The sequence below is a fragment of the Lactuca sativa genome, chromosome 4 (genome assembly GCF_002870075.4).
Source record: "Lactuca sativa cultivar Salinas chromosome 4, Lsat_Salinas_v11, whole genome shotgun sequence".
In the NCBI taxonomy this organism is placed as follows: Eukaryota; Viridiplantae; Streptophyta; class Magnoliopsida; order Asterales; family Asteraceae; genus Lactuca; species Lactuca sativa.
In genome coordinates this window covers 14,510,700-14,528,708 of record NC_056626.2, presented here as the reverse complement: position 1 = coordinate 14,528,708, position 18,009 = coordinate 14,510,700, and the positions used below count along the sequence as shown (strand labels likewise).

Below are 18,009 nucleotides of genomic sequence, written 5' to 3'. Positions count from 1 at the left end.
CTTTTTCTTCTTCTCATTCTCTTTTATTTTATCTGATATCATCCATTTGATTGGGATTCCGCACCATCAAACGGATTTGACTGATACACAGGCAGATTAGGGATTTACACCTAGAACCTTACCTTGATATGTTTAGCATATAAAAATCACCTAAAGACCCCATTTATATGTGTTTACGGTTTGGGGATCTCCCAAAACCGTAAATATGATGCCCCATATTCCTTCCTTATGCCTAGAAACTAGCCTAGACTTTTACCTTGATGTGCTAAGGACTTGAAAACATCATATGACCATAAACCATTTGGGTTTACGACCGTAAACCCAAAGACAAATGGTCCAAAAACCGTAAACCCCATAAAGGGGTGATATGATGCCCTAATCACTTCCTAAGGATTAAACATGAAGTTGGAATGCTTAGAATGACTTGTAAGACTTCAAATCACAAAATGGTCAAAGTACCATGAGTTTACGGCCGTAAACTCATGGGTTTACAACCGTAAAGTCAAGTGGAGTTGGTTACAAAACCGTAAACACCCTTAAATGCCATTTCACTTCCCTTTGATGAATCGCATGTGATTCCAACACTTAACCAAGGTGTTTCCTAGTCCCGGAAGGTGTTTCCTTTCATATAGTTGTTTATAAACACTATATTCATGTCAATATGTGTCTCTATATTTTATTTAGGACTTGTTGTGTCTCGGGACCTCATTCGTGGAACTTCTCATCTGTACGCACATACCAGTTTGAATCACCCACATCAGGTGAGTTCATACCCCGTAATGAATCTTTTAGCTATTTTAACAGTTTTAAGGGGGGGAATACAAGTTGAACACAATGATAATTGTGTAAATGTTTGTTATAAACATCTTTTAATATGTTACTTATGTTATTTATAAGTTGTCAAAACATTTAAAAAATCTTAAAGGTTATGTTACTTTATAGTTATACAAAACTTCGTTTTTAAAGTACAAGCATAACTTAGTAGAGAAACAAGTCTTTTCAGTAACAGTCTAAGTAGAGCATTAGTAAAATATTATAGGTATAGTTTAGGAGAATGCTATTCATTACTTCTAGTTCAATGAAGCACATAAAGAGTCAGTCCGGTTCATGAGTCTATACTAACGCAATACGTTTACATAAATACGATATCAATATACGATAACAGAACAAAACATAATAAGGTGCTTTAGCATGGAACAAGTTCAGGATCCAACTATACCAATGAATCACAACGCATTGTGACAGTTATATTGGGTATACATGATCATAATAATGTGGATGTTCGCGGCTTGCACTCATGCAAGGGTCGCGTGTAGTTCCTAGAATCTCTTGACAAGGGAGCGTTTAGCATAGGATCTAGCCATCACATTATGCCTTAACCCCCAATTAAGGCAAAATAATACTTAAAGTAGTCACTTATTACAATTACACTGTCAATACGACAATTACAGAAGGATATAAAATTCCAGTTTCAATATTATTAATACCTTTACTATGTGTCATATTCACATAATCGATGAGGTAGGTTAGATTTAATTAATAATAGTCGTATAGTTGGGTCTTGGTAGAAGGCTACTTTCAAAACAGTCGGGTCTTGGTAGAAGGCTACTTCCAAAAAGTTAGGACCATAATGATAATCTTATGATTCCTTAATGTATACACCATAGGATACATATATACCAATAGGATCCGATAGCTAATAGGATGTGTGTTCTCCGCTTCATTTTTTGTCCTTGTCTGGCTGTGGGCTTGGAACGGATTCACCCAATCTATTATCTACCCGATTCTATATATATTTATGCTTAGTATACATTAAGTCATCATAAGGGTACCAGGTATGGATCAGGTTATAGGACACGGAGTCAAAGCACAGCTTTTCAAGTACAAAAACATACTTTTCAAAGTCATTACTTTTGGTATACAAAACTAGAAACTTCCCAAATAAGGGCTTAATCCATTTTATTAAGCCAGTATACACATAAAGACTTTAGGTGAATAACTCTATAATACCTTAGTTTATACACCATGTTTATATATAAAACTAATACCCAATAGATAGTTAAATGTCTGTTTTCCGCCTTACTTCATGTCCTCGTTGGGTTGTGGACTTAGGGCAGATTCACCCAATTAACTATTCTATCTGATATCAGATTATATATAGCAGTATAAACAAAGCTATTATAAAAGTAGTCATTGTGGTCAATATTTTACTATAAGAAATTAATATAGGTTTTCTTAAAAGGACTTTTCGTTAGATATAAAGGAACCATTACAAATAACTCCATGAGTAACAAGTGATTACACCAGGGTTATATATGACAATGATCTAACAACCAATGGAATGTGTGATATCCGCCTTACTTTCTGTTCCCCGTTGGGTTGTGAGCTTAGGGCAGATGCGCACAATCGATTGTTTATTTACTCTGAGTATATATAACTTGTACTCACTTAGTACCCATAGAAAGGCATGTAGTGTTATTTTACTTAACTTTCATTCAAGTAGGAAATATAGGATTTTCTAGAGGATCAGGTGAACTTTTCAAAATAGAATTTACAGTTTACTCACATCACTAAAATCTTATGAACTCACCAGCTTAATTGTTGACCAACTCTTTCAAATAACTTGTATTCTCAGGAGACTATTAGACAGGTGCTCGTGCTGGGACTTCAGAAGATGGAGCATTATAGCTTCAAGTCTTGTTTTGTTATTTGTTTATGACTTCTATGTTTTGTGAACACACATATTGTAAACACTTTCTTTCTAAATGAAATGGTTGTTCATTACTTGCTTACCATATACATATCTCGTGATACTAAACATGACGTGCTCCGTCCGCGAACGTTTTCGCCGTTCCGGTTTTGGGGTGTGACACATTGGTATCAGAGCATTGTTTATAGTGAACTAAGTATATCAACCGATAAAAGATATACAACTATAAATACAATGGGGCTTAAGTGTTCTAGATAATGATATATTTTAGAGTATAACTACAAGTTATAAAAATATACCTACTTGCTCATACATGTACATAATAGCACTAGTGTCACGAAGAGAACAAAACTAAAGTATTTAAGGGTTGGACACTATCGTCAACCTGAACATTTATGTAATCATAGCTAGGATCAATATAGCCTGATCAACTATATTCATTCGAGATGTGACCGACATGTGTTTGGGAATGATATGGTGTTGCAACAGTGTTAAAACTTACCAGAACGCCAGAACAAGTACATTCAGAGTTAGAATACTATAGGAGTTTTGTAGTCCAGATAAATAACTTATGTGAGAACTTAAAGGACTCTTACGGATAAGCCTATAATATTGCAAGGTATATTCCTAAAGTGTTATATATAATCGGGACCTTATAGACATAGAATCTATGGCCTACGCTTCGCTATCCAATCCTCTTAAGGATGTAGTGTTGAGGTGGGATCAACTATTCGAAAGTCTATTTGATCTTCAATTATATACAAACTTGTGTACCTTGTACAATTGTAGGAGGATTCCGTAAGGATCACCCCATAAAGTTACCTTAAAGCTCATAGGTTCTTTAGCCAATTTCCTTCTCGCACGACAAGCCCAGATAGATGTAACCACTTCCTCATAGTATACAACAGAAGAGTCCAGGAGGAACAAGGAAAAGTTCATGAGAAGTTTTCAAGGAAGGATCAGCCGGAGTGATCAAAACGTCTTACATGTCACACTAATAAATATTAATCCTGTTAATTGGTCGAGCGAGTGGAAACACTGCTCACATTACATGTGTTAGGATTATTTTCTTGCATGCAGCTGGTAACAGTTATTCAGGAAATAGATATTCATTCGAGGATAGTTATTTCAAATTCATAGAGTTTATTAGGTATAGACTTGTTTATGAATTGTTTCTAGATCCCTGTGGAAGTCAGGACCCGATACATCCAGAACTAGGATAACCTTGTCTTTTCAGCTTTCGGCTTGTGTCCATTGCTATAGACTTATTCTGTCTCATCTTTGTTTCCTTTTAGCAAAGATGCCTCCTCGCAGATCACCCAGACACGCTACCACGATAACTCCAATACCTTCTCCACAAATCGATGCAACAACTCTGAACGCTGCAGTGGCCGCGGCTGTGGCAACAGCCATGGCTCAATATCACCCCATCAGTACTTGTGGAGGTGAAACGCCTACTGATTCTACTCAAGGTGAAGCTCCAGTGCGCCAAGGAGAGTTCTCCTATAAGGACTTCACCAGATGCCATCCATTGTCCTTTAATGGGACTGAAGGAGTCATTGCCCTTATGCAATGGTTCAAGAAAACCAAGTCGGTTTTCGAAATCTGTTCATGCCCAGAAGGAAGCAAAGTGAAGTTTGCTGCCTGCACCTTCTCTGGCAAGGCCCTAACATGATGGAACAGCCATGTTAAGTCACTGACCCTATCAGTGGCAAACTCAATAGGTTGGGAAAACCTAAAAGAGTTAATATAGGAAGAATATTGCCCGTTCGGCGAGATTCAAAAACTAGAACAAGAGCTGTGGGATCTCACTAAGGTCAGCTCAGACATAGTGACCTACACTGACCGGTTCAGCGAACTAGCAACTCTATGGCCCGGGATGATTACCTCAGAGAGCAAGAAGATAGAACGATACATTTGGGGTCAGACTGCTCCGACCCAAGGAAATGTGCTGTCTTCTAACCCAGCCACGTTTGATAGTGCTAAACGCTTGGCTCAACGAATCATCGACCATGGAGTCCGCCATGGTGTAAAAGTCCGTGTTCCCGAGCCATCAAAGGAAGAGGACTATAATCAGAAGTCGAGGAACAAGAGAAAGAAGAAGCGAACAACACAAGACACCCTGCAAGAACAACGAGCGAGTACTATGTACGCCGCTATGACACCTACTGCTTCAGCACCTGCCAGTCGATATGCGGGAAACCTTTCGAAGTGTGGAAAATGCAACTTTTACCACACTGGAGTGTGCCGAAAAATGCAGTGTCTAAACTGCCGCAGAAAGGGACACAGTCCGTTACTGCAGGGCACCGGCTCAACCGATCTCCCAAGTCCCCGGATTTGAAGGAAACCAAGCTTGCTATGGATGTGGCGAGTCTAGACTCAATCAGAGGAACTGCCCGATATTAAAGAACTCAGGCGCGGATGGACGCATTCTGATGATCACCGCATGAGAATCTACCCCAGAGTCGTCAACGAGTAGTAGTACGTTTTCGAAATAGTAATTACTTTTAAAATTAATTTATATTCATATAAGATTAAAATTTGGGGATGACACTTAAAAGTAACTATAACAACTCACATGTTGAAATAGGTCGTGCTTTTTTAGGCGACTTTTCAGTAACCGATGCAACAAATCAACGGATGTCTCTCACTTCCTACAACGTATAAAAGTATTTTGACGCTTCAATAAACAATTACCACTTTCAAAAAGCAAACAAATCCTCTGGTGATTTTTCTCTGTCTATTGTTCATCTTCTTCATCCTCACGCATCAATGGCAGCTTCCTCAGAGACCCCTTCTATTGCAGAAACCAAGGGCCAGTCTTCAATCCTCAACATCAAAGCCAATCTGAACATGGTTCTTGATCTAGATCCCACCAAATATGATGAGTCTCTATAACCCATCGTCGAATGCTTGAAGTACTCTCCACTTGTTGTTGTGCTCACTAAGTCAGAGAGCATTCCCCTGGCGTATCTTTCAAAGGCCTACTCCACTACTAGTTATCAAAAAAGGGAAGAATTGGTCACGTTTGAAATCAACAACCACAAAACCCACATCACAAAATCCAGATTCTGCCAACTCTTCAGGCTTCCTCTGGGTCGTGACTTAGTTAACCCAGAAAGCATCTCAAACTCAACGATTATGGAGATATTCTTCCAGATGGGCTACAAGGAATCAATAAGTGCATTTTCGAAGTTCAAAAAGCCTAACTTGTCGTCGATGTGGAATGACTTATTCAAGCTAATCTTCAAGAGCTTTTCTGAACGAGTTACTGGCTCGAACTATGCAAGCAAGTTCTTCATGACCATGATGTGCAACATCTATTCCGGTATCAACTTTGACTATGGGTCCGTTCTCTGGGCTCAGTTCGTACAAAGCACTCTCTCAGCAACTCGACATAGTGAAATTTCATGTGCTCGCTTCTGGTCAATCGTTGTTCAAAGGGCGATCAGCAAGTTAAACATCCCCTATCTAGAATGGTCGTCTTTGGCTTCTATCCAGACCTTCCACACCACGAACATCATTCTCGTTGACAACTCGAAATTCAACTTCATCGGTTTGATTCCTGAAGTAATGCTTCGTGACGTACTGGCTGTGAGCGATGTACTGCGAGCCTATCGCAATCTACCCCTCTCAGGCTTTCTCCCATTAACAGAAGAAATGCGAAAGGTCCTAGATGAGGCGGATAAACCTAAGAAGGGAGAGAAAAAGGAGGGCACGAAGGGTGGAAAACGAAAGCCTGAAGCTGAACCATCCTCACCCCCTAAAGCACCAAAGAGGACGAGAGTCAAGAAGATGGCTCGTCGAACACGAACTCTAACCCCAAACGATCATGAGGATTCGCAGTCTCAAACAGTTGTAGATATTCCCATTCAAACGAAGGATCACAACGACAAAGATGTTTCATCTCATCCAAAGGTTTCAGAGCCGGAAACTATGAACCCTGAGGTAACCTTTGAGATTCCTATCTCTGTTCCTATCACAAATCATTTCTTTGAAGATGTCTCAATCGCTTCTCCAACTGCCACTGTTTCAACACCCATTACCATTGCCCAATGCCTACCTGTTTCATTGGGCATTTCACAATCCCATCCCCCTATTTTCACTGATTCTACTGCAACCACCATAACATCCAGTATTGAGCCTCCAGTAACTGTCAACGCATCTGATGCGAGGGCAGGAGCTTCGAGTTTGTAGGTGTTAAGTTGTAAAAGTCGAATAGTGTCTTGTAATGATTCGCATTTTGTATGTATCTTACTAAGTCTATTTTAAATGCGAAGTATAGCATGCGAAGTTTCACTGTATATGACTTAGTATACTTTTTGTAAGTTCTCTATAAATAGGGACTTAGGCTTGAAGTTGAGAAATCGACATCGAAACACAAAAACTCATTTCAGCTTATTCTGTAATCAGTCTTAATAAAACGAGATCTGATTAATATTTACTTCGTGTGTTCTTTATCATTCTTCATTCAAATCTATTGATTCGCATCTTAATTCTCGATAACAATTCTCTATAATTGGTATCAGAGCGGGATTCAAACTGCTTAGATCTGATTTTTGTATAAGAATCATTTGCTTTTTGAGTTACAAAATTTACTCAAAATCTTCCGCGCAATTTTGATTTTGAAAATCACTTTTGATCTTCAGATTTGAATTGATTCTGCATTTGAATTGTTAAGTCGAGTATTCGATTAGCGATTTTTGATCAATTTGTTTGATCGATTTCTGAAATTCATCAAGTTTTCTGAAATTTTTGTTTGTTCATCAATGGCGAACTTCAACATGAACACGATGACTTCTTTCTCTCATTTGCTTGGTTCTTCAACCAAAATTCCGATGTTGATTCCAGAATATTATGATCAGTGGGCTGATAGAATGGAAGATTACTTAAATGGAATTGATGAAGAACTTTGGAATTGTATCGATGGAACAGTTCAAGCTCCTGCAAATGTTCAACAAATTGGTCCATCCACTGGATCTCCTGATGTTGAAGATCAACGAAAACGACTGAAGGATAATGAAAAGAGGTGCATGAGGGAACTAAGAGGTGCTCTTCCTCCTGTGGTTTACAATTACATTCGTAGTTGTAAAACAGCAAAAGACATCTGGAATACTCTAAAAGAGAAGTATCAAGGTAGCGAAAAGACGAAGATCAATTCTGTGAAGCAATGTCTGATTGAACTGAAGGAATTCAGACAGAAGGATGCAGAAACTCTCGAAAGTTACTATGATCGTCTGAATGAGCTTGTGTTTCGCTGCAATAGGTACGGTATCACTAGATCTATCATGGAATTCAATTTAACTTTCATTATGGGACTTCGCAAGGAGTGGCGAAGTGTGAGCATGATGATTAAAAATCAACAAAGTTTTGATACAACCAAATTGAATGATCTCTACAATCAACTCAAAACACATGAATCTGAGGTCTCAGAAATGTATGAAGAATCAAAACTCGTTATTGGTGGTCCTTTGGCTCTAGTTTCAAAGGTATCTGAAAATGATGAAAAAGATGGATCAGATGATGAAGGATTTTTGATGAATTCCGATGATGAAGCTGTGCATTCTATTCAAACAACAGAGTTAAAAAGTTTTTCAAAAAGCCTTTTAATCCAAAAGGGAAGATGAATGATGCGAAGAATGTTACCACAAGGACTGGAGGGGATGAGAGGAAGAAGATGGAGAAAATTGAGGAAAAACCGAAAAATGCGAATGAAGAGAAAAAGTTGAAAGTTGATTCAGGAATCTATTGTCATTATTGCAATGGTGCAAATCATTTCGCAGCTGACTGCATGTTGCGAAAGAGAGAAGAGAAGAAAGAAAAAGTCAAAGATGAGGCATACTTTTCTGAGAAGATTGAAGAGTTACGTGCAAAGACAAAAGGAGTGTCATTGGTTGCGAAGGGAGAAATTGCTGAAGAAGAGAGTGAAACTTATCAGATCTGGTCTTCAGGATCTGATGATGAAGAAATGAGGCATCCCACACATGGAGCAATGTTCGCAAGCTTTGAGGAATGCGAAGGGAACATTTCAGGGAAATGTTTTGTGTCAAAATCCACTAACAAATCACCCATGACAACCAAGGTACGTAGAATTCTTGAATCTTTTAATATTCCTTTATCTGCTTATGATGCTGAAATTGTTTCATTTGATGATACTGTGGCTTATTTTGATTCTGTTATTGTGTCTGCTAGTAATGAAGCTAAGAAATTAAATGTGCAACTTAGTGAGACACGAAGAGAGTTAGAAATAAAGAAGAGCAGAGTTGAAAAATTAGAATTGCAAGTCAAAAATATAGACTGTGATAGGAATAATCTTACTAACGATGTTAGGTTATTACTAGCACAAAGAAACATCTATTGTAATTCTGCAAAACGCTTGTATGCAAAATTAACAGCTTTACATCACTCTTCTGATATTAGCAAAGAACAACATAGAAAACTTTTACCTTTTCTTGAGTATGAACGTGAAAAAGTTGATGTTGTTTCTTATGATTGCGAAAGCACAATTGCTCAATTTGACAAAATACCTGATGATAGATATGCATATGGTATTGTCAAAATTGATGAATTTCTGAATGCTGATGAATTGGTTAACATTGTCAATGAAAGTTTGACAAAGAGTGAACAAGTGAAAATCATAAAGAAAACTGAAAATTCAAAGCTTGCCTCACAATTGAATTATGTTGATATTGATGAAAATTCTGATAATGTGAGTGAAATCAGTGAGATAGAAGAGGAAGAAGAGGTTGATTGTTCTCAATTGTCAATCATTAATATCACATCTAAGATCAAAGGTAAGGAAATCATAGTTGATTCAATAGTAGAGGATGAAATTGATAAATCTTCAACTTCGCAACATTGTATGTTTGATAATGTGGAAGTTGAAAGTTGGAAATCTGATGACACAGATGTAAATAAAGAAGAAAAGAAAGTTTCAACTGAAACACCTCAAAGGATTGTTGTTGATCAACTATTTGAAAATACAAAAGAATTTGATAAAATTTTAAATGATAAAGGCGCACATTATTTGGAAACCAACACTGTGGTATATCCAAATTTTGTCTGTACTGATAAAACAATTTTTCCAAATCAAGTTTTTGTCACTACTGGAAATGCTGAGAAAGTTCATCCTGATTTCAATAAAATGATAGAAAAAGATAATCAAAAGTCCACAACTGAAGGTTTTTTCACAAATCAAAACACAGAAGAAAACAATTTAATGAAAAATACTTATGTGTTTCAAAAACAAAAATCAACACAAAAATGGGTGATTAAAGGTGAAAAATCAAACAAAGTTTTTGAAAAAGATGAAAAACCAAAGGTTGAAGTGAAACTAAATTCTCATGAATTCAAATTGATGGTTGGAAATTATTCAACAGAAAATAATGTTTCAAAAAGAAAAGCAAGAAAAGCAATATTCAGGCAAGTTGTGTCTAATGAAAAATCAAGAGATGAAAAAGAGCAAATTTCAAAAATATCAACAAGTTTTCATAAACAAATCAACTCTATTGACAAGGTTCCATATGTTCGCAAATATGACAACAATCGAAAATTTGAGAATTCGCAAAAATTTGCAAATAATCAGAAGTTTCAAAATGTTGGCAAATTCACGAATACTTCATCAAGTTTGAAGGACTCAACTCAAGTCAAAAAGAAATTTTCACCAAAACAACCAAATTTTCCAAATCCTTCAATATCAAAACCAAACAAAGTTTCATATACAAAAGGAAAATCTGATGTTAGAACTTTCAATCATTGGTTTGAAGGAAAAGGAAAGAAATATCAAAATGGAAAATTTCCAGAAGAACAGATCAAAAGTGCATTTGATACATACACAAATAATTCTGCAACTGAGAGTACATCATCTAATAATTCGCAAGTTCCAGTTCAAAAATGGAAACCAGTTATCAAAAATGCGAATGTTGTGAAGGATAAGATTACAATTAATGGAAATCCAAAATTATTGAATGATTATATTTCAAAATCTAGAACTGATGATGTTGATATAATTGATTCGGTCACAAACAAAGTGAAAACATGGTTCTTAAATTCCAAAAATTTGTTTCATTCTACTAATGATGGACCCAAAAAGTCTTGGGTTCCTAAATTTTTTCAATAAATGCAGGTGATATGTGACGAGCAATATGATATAAAATGGTACATTGATAGTGGTTGCTCTCGTCACATGACTGGAAGGAAAGAAAATTTGCGAGATTACAGAAGCCTGGAAAATGCTGGAGTTGTCAAATTTGGAAATAATCACAAGTGTCAAGTGAAAGGATATGGGAAAGTCACAAATGGAAACTTCACAGTAAACAGAGTGGCATATGCTGAAGGACTTCAACATAATTTGATAAGTGTATCACAACTTGTTGTGGGTACAGGAAATCAAGTTGTATTCAATGAAGAAGGTAGTATCATTTCAAATGTCAAGACGAATGAAATACTCCTCAAATCCAAAAGATATGGTGATATGTTTACACTGGATATCAAACTGATTGTGGGAAAACCAGCTGTGTGTTTACTATCAAAAGCATCAAATGATCTCAGTTGGCTTTGGCATAGAAGATTGTCACACTTGAACTTTCGAAATATAAATAAACTAGTAACTGAAGATTTAGTTCGAGGATTACCTGTACTGAAATTTATGGTGATGATCCCACCATTTCTCCTTTCCGCCGGAATGATCCCGATATGATCTATGGTGATGATGATGAAGACTTCACAGGATTCACCTACAATCCATTTAACATCAAGACTGAAAGTGATGACGAAGCTCCGGTCAAAAGAGGGAAACTTAAGGCAATTAATGAAAAATTGGATTCGTTGCTCCAAGCTTCTAAGGCATCATCCAGTGATGATTATTCGCAAGCAACTATGAAATCCATTCTCGAGACTCTTACAAAAGAGCACTCCGCCAATCTTGAAAAAACAAACAAGGCGGTAGATGCTTCTGCTTCTGTATGCAACAACACGACCGCAAAAGTCGATAAACTAATTTATGATGCTCGTGTGTTTATGGAGAAATTTCAGAGCTCCTTTGAGTCTGACATCGCGAAGGTTAATGAAGTCATTTCTAGCCTGGGCTCAACTCTCAAAACAGAGAAAGCAAAACTTCAAGAGGTTTGCATTGGTCTACAAACTGACCATGATGAGTTCAATTCAGACATTTCCTCGAAGATCTCAAAGCTTCAGGATGACTTAGCCATGGAGAGGAAAATTGTGGATGCTCTTGCTGTAAAGACTGAAAAGGTGAAAGTCTTGACAGTCAAGTTAGAGAATACTGAGAAATGAGTCAGTGATCTGCTATTTGAGAAAGTAGCTATGAAAAGTTGTATAAAAGATGTCAATGGACTGCTTTTAGATATTATTAAGACTCGTGACTCAGTGATCACAATAACAGTCAAGAAGCATCTCTCTGAGAAACTCATGCCCTTCTTTTCCATGCTTCACAGATTGGAAGGTGTTCTGGAACCAAGCTCAATTCTGAAACAAAGGGCAGAAGGTGTGACACAATCAAAGAAGGGAGACCCCAAACCTTCAGGCAAGCCCACTGTCAAGCCCAAAAGCAAAACTGAACCTAAAGGCAAAGAAAAGCATTTCAATGAAGAACCAATTATCGATAACAGTGAAAATGAAGAGGCTAATGAAAATGAGCTGAAAATAAGAAAGGAACGTGAAGCTCAGATGGATGAGCATCAAAGAATAATTCGTGAGGCTGAAGCAAAAGAAAAAGCTGAACGTGAAGCTCAGGTCACGCTGGAAAGCCGAAAGCTTTTATTTCTAGTGTGGATTCTAAAGCGAATTCAAAGTGAAGTTGTGGAGATGTCGAGTTTGTATTGGCTGGAACCAGTTGTGTCATTCGATCTTCAGAATACACAAGATTCATAGTTGGACCTACCGATAACTCCGAAAGCCTTCAGGTTTCGCAGCTTTGTGAAAGTAACGAATATCCCGTCAACAGATAGCGACACAGACCACTTACTTTTCTCTTTCTACCTCAAGCATATGAAGCCACAGTATGAGACGTGGAGTGCAAGCAAGATTACGATTGTGAAGGTCACCAGTCTAAACCAAATCGACAGCTTCCCAAATGCGAAGTTCAAGGTTGTGAGAGGTCCGTCCAGTCAGGTCCACGAATTCACCCTCACTGATCTGCCATGCCTTAAACCTTATGACTGGATCGTGCTTTACAACTTGTTGTTGGGAGATGAATAGAAGTATGAGCCTGTTATTGCTCACCTTAACCTGATGTTGATTTCATACATTCAAGAGGTAGGCAAAATGGATGTGGAGATTGTTGTTGTGCTGCGAAGGAAGCCAAGTGTTCTCCCTAAAGAAGTCCCAGAAGGTTTTGAGAAATTGAAGCCTGGGAAGATACAAAAGGAAGGATGGTATGTGGCTTTTCAGATGAAAGAATGAAATGATGCAGACTTTCATAAGGCTTGCTTCTTTCTTGCTGATAAGCATCTGTTCACTACCGCTTGCCTGGAGTATGTTTGGGCTTTGTCAACAAGCACAAGGGTAACAGTAAAGGTGACAAGAAGTGATTTTTAGATATGATTCAATGGTATATCCAAGTTTGCAAGGTTTTGCTGGGCGTCATTCCAAAAGTTTTTAAAATGCAAAAGTGAACTCAGCCGTGAAGGACTCTCGCCTCAATCGGCACAAAAGGGGAGATTGTTGAGTATTAAGTGTTGCGTCTTTTTGGCCTTTGTATTTAGTCTTTTGTATATCCGAGTTGGGCCTGTCCACTCGTGATTAATGATTATGGTTTTACTATTTAAGGTACATGCATGCATCGTGTATTTAGTAATCGTGTCATTGTAAACCCCTACACACCTCTACTATAGCAGTTCTTTATCGAGCTATTCTGAGGCTGTGACTTATAATCATTCGACACATTCTTGATTCATATTCTGTGTTTGATTGTTCTTACTTGTTTGAATCTAATCGATCTTAAGACTTTTCGATTCATTGATAGTTATGTTGAAATAAAAGGATTAGGTGTCATTACCATGACACTAGTCATATTAGGAATCGCTGAATAATGAATGAATATTCATTGTATCAGTAGTTAACCATTAATTTAAGATGCAATTTATCTAAACCACAGTACCTAAAGAAATTTATCTTCCAGTCAGTCTATCGATATTTTGATGTTAAACAGTATTTAAAGTATGTAATAAAACACTTCTTGATTTCTTTTGTGTGTTTAGTGTAACCTATAATCAAACATTCTAAATTAATTCACCATCGTTCCCCTACTGTTCGACACCTGTTCATACCACAGCTATAATATTACACGATTAGGTTCACTGCCTAGTGTGTGTGTTAGTCCGGTTGCGATAAATTCAGTTTTATAATTTTAAAACTTGAGCATTTAAAATATTTATATAAAATCACACATCAGAGATCACGATATTCCTTGAAACTACACGCCATGGCAACCCTAAATACTTAGAATTCTGAAATTTGAATCATCACGGGATCCGGATATTACACGTATTTATCCTCTTACTCATATAAGGTTATGACACGTGGATATCACTAATTCTCTCTCTTAATCCCTTTATTGATTTTGATGGTTTTATTATTAAAAATCTATTTTTTTCAATCGATCTTCATGTTCGTCATATTGTGTTCTTCATTATAATTCAAACAAAACTTAATATCTTTCATTATAACTCAACAAAATTCAATATGTTTTAACTTGTATATAACGATAATTTATTATAATTCAAATGAAATTTAGTACTTCATCATTCTTCATTATGAACATGATGTATAAGATGAAACCCTTTCATATATCTCATTTTTGCCTCTTTCTTAATTCTCTCCTATAATCCATGGTTTCTATTTAACTTATTAGACCATAAGGTGTGGGCAACTAGATGTAACACCATTTTGGTGCCACATCACATGCCATATCATCAATGGTGTTATAACACCAAGTGAGGAAATGGGCAACATGTTATATCTTGTTATGACACCAACTTTTTTTTTCATTTTATAATTTATTTTATTTATTTTGATTTTTTTTTTAAATTGAGACAATTATTTTTTAAATTAAAAATAAATAAAACATAATGTTTAAAAAGTATAAAAAACAATTAAAATTTTCTAAAAATTAAAATTAACATAAAGACTAAATTACACATAATATCCAAAAACAAATAAAAAAAAAGAAATAACATCCAAATTCAAAAAAAAAAAAAAAAAAAAAAATACAACACTATTCGTTATCGTTATTGTTACCATAGAAGATATGATCCGCCAAGTCCTCTCGAAGTTGTCTGTGTTTATTTGCATCCTGAATATTAACAACACGATGCAAATAATCTGCTGTTCCTGGTTGAAACTGAACGTGTCTGGGCTCCGTTGGGATATAGTGTGAAATATTTCGCCCTTTATCTTCTACTACCATGTTATGCATTATGATACATGCATACATGATATATCGTAAAGTTTCTAAATCCAATGGTTGTGCTGCATGTTCGACTGTATGCCACTTCGCCTTCAGCACTCCAAAAGCACGTTCCACATCCTTACGTGTTCCTTCTTGTCTTCTCTTAAAAAATTTGTCTCGTTCTTCAACCGGGTGGCGGAATGCCTTCACGAATGTGGAATACTGAGGATATATTTCATCTCTAAGGTAATACCCATATTTGTATTCGTTTCTATTCACAGTGAAAGGAGCATCCGAGGCTTTTTCATTCAAAAGATCGTCGAATATTGGCGACTGATCAAGAACGTTGACGTCGTTGTTGGAACCCGCAACCCCAAAAAATGCATGCCAAATCCATAAATCTTGAGAAGCGACAGCCTCTAACACCAAAGAAGGTGATCCGTGATGACCACTTGCTTATTGCCCTTTCCATGCTACCAGACAATTTTTCCATTTCCAGTGTGTGCAATCAATGCTTCCGATCATTCCGGGAAACCCATGGCGTTCTTCATGCGCCGCATACAATTCTTGCAAATCATGCAAAGAACGTTTCCGCAAATACACGTCACCAAAAGTTTCAACAACACCCCTTGACAATGTATACAAACTCTCTCTTGCGGTTCTTTCGGACATTCTCATATAGTCGTCCATGGTGTCGGGTGACTCCCCCATAGCCATCAAACGAATGGCCGCATCACATTTTTGCAAAGTTGTAAACCCGCGTCTACCTCTAGCATCATATCTTAATTGAAAAAATTCGTACCTAAACATAAATTAACTACAGTTTAAAAATATATTGCATATGTTGTAAAATTAAAGAAACATGTAGTACATTTTTATTTATTTTGTATAAAAATAAAGTAAAGAAATGATACCGGCTTTCCAAGGCGTTGGCGATTCGCAAGAACACATCCCTACTCAAACGAAATCTTCTTTTGAAGTCCTTCGTCCTGTATACACAATTATCCGCAAAGTAATCGCGATATAGATTTTCGTGTCCTTCCTCGCGATTTCTGTTTAACATCGCACGTCTTGTTAGTAGCGGGGCTGAGTTTGGTTGTAGCAAGTCGGTAGTGTAATAATGATACATCATCCTAAAGAAAATATCGTCATCTGAATCATCGGACGAGTCGAAAGGATCCATATTTTTTTTTGAAGATAATTGAAAGTATGTAGAGAGGAGAAGAGAAAGTGTGAAAATTTTAAAAGAAAATAGGAGGTATTTATAGGATAATAAATTGGTTTTTTTAATAATTAATTTTTTTTTTAAACCGTTGCATCAAACGGTCAAAAGATCTGTTTATTCCCGTCGCCACGCCAACGAGATGCGCCTTCAACGAGTTGCAACGAGCAGGGGGGCGGTGTTCCCCCCGTTACGCAGCCGTTGCGGTCGAGCCACGTCAGACGCGTTGCTTCTCTTTGGTCCCATACCGAACACTCTTATTTTTGACTCTTTTGGAAACTCAATTTAACAACATCTATACGTGCAAGATTTAGTGTGCCGAAACAAGAGTGGGGGAATAGAAAGATATTTTTTGAACTGCAAAGATTATTATCGTTTTGAAGTCCAAATTTATGAACCTGATTTTTACCCACACACACGTACTTGCTAATGAATATGAAGGTTTATCAATGTTTGATCCATCAGATAGAGTCTTCGATGTTATGACTTGCTTTGGTTTAGTAGAATACGAAGATTGGAAGAAAGACAAAAACGTTCTTTAGAAAAGATTAAAATAGGTTTCTACTAAATAAAATAAAATATTATATATATATATATATATATATATATATATATATATATATATATATATATATATATATATATATATATATATATATATATATATATATATATATATATATATATATATATGGATCAAAGCAAGTAATTAATTGGTAAACAATGAAATTAACCCGTAAATAAAACACTAATCAACTTTTTTTTTTTTTTTTTTTTTGTATGTACATCTAAATTACCGCTTAATAAACTAAAAACATTGCATTAATAAACAATAAGTCGGCATTGGCTCATATTTTTCTACGGATGTCCTTTGACGATTTTGTAGGGTATGATTGCTCTTTGGTGGGGGTTGGAGGTTCTTGATCCTCTGTGTGTCCATTCCCCTGATCAATTGGGCATACGGGTGAGCAAAAACCGAACCGCAAACTAAAAAAACCGAAAAAACCGCATAAACCGAAATCGAAAAACTGAAACCAAAATGAAAACCAATGGTGCAGTTTTTAGTTTTGCGAAAACCGAAAATACTCGGTGCGGTGCGGTTTCTAGTCTCGCAAAAAACCGCAAAAAACCGAATCGTACTGCATATATATATATATATATATATATATAAGGAAAGGTTATAGGGAAAATAAAGAATTAGGGCAACACATGTTGGAACCAATACAAGAATGACAACACATCACTTTGGAATAACTACATAAATAACTTCCACAGTACATTGCTTATGAATAAAAAAATGGACACGTGTCACTTGATCATTTGGTTCCAGCATATGTTGCCCTAATTAATCATTTTCCATTGAACCTAAACCTATATATATATATATATATATATATATATATATATATATATATATATATATATATATATATATATATATATAAGTGTTGATATTTGTAATAACCAATAACTTATGACAATTAAAATTTCTATAAATATAAATATCTATCTTATCTATCGGAGGATGATTGTATATTTTTAAGCATACATTCAGTGGTGTTTACAATAACAAATAATGTTTATGACATTTTTTTAACATTCAAACATGAAGAGTATTAGTGATATAGTATCATTTTTATGAATACATTAATTGATATTATCGTATGT

The 18,009-nt window shown here is 36.2% G+C and overlaps 1 protein-coding gene across 1 annotated transcript; it reads right to left on the bottom strand.

The window, feature by feature from the left end:
• Positions 1–14,945: 14,945 nt before the first annotated feature.
• On the bottom strand, positions 14,946–16,182 carry LOC111909751 (uncharacterized). Its single transcript, XM_052770774.1, has 3 exons — positions 16,034–16,182; positions 15,635–15,921; positions 14,946–15,538 (listed from the first exon to the last, which is right to left on the bottom strand). Exons 1-3 carry the CDS (start codon positions 16,180–16,182, stop codon positions 14,946–14,948), a joined length of 1,029 nt encoding a protein of 342 aa, XP_052626734.1.
• Positions 16,183–18,009: the final 1,827 nt, after the last annotated feature.

Excerpts from the sequence above, each read along its gene's own strand:
- LOC111909751 (XM_052770774.1), bottom strand. The coding sequence starts at position 16,182 with ATGTTAAACAGAAATCGCGAGGAAGGACACGAAAATCTATATCGCGAT. Across the intron at positions 15,922-16,033 it reads GCCAACGCCTTGGAAAGCCG|GTACGAATTTTTTCAATTAA; the intron begins GTATCATTTCTT and ends ATTTATGTTTAG. Across the intron at positions 15,539-15,634 it reads GTTTCCCGGAATGATCGGAA|AGGCTGTCGCTTCTCAAGAT; the intron begins GCATTGATTGCA and ends CTTTGGTGTTAG.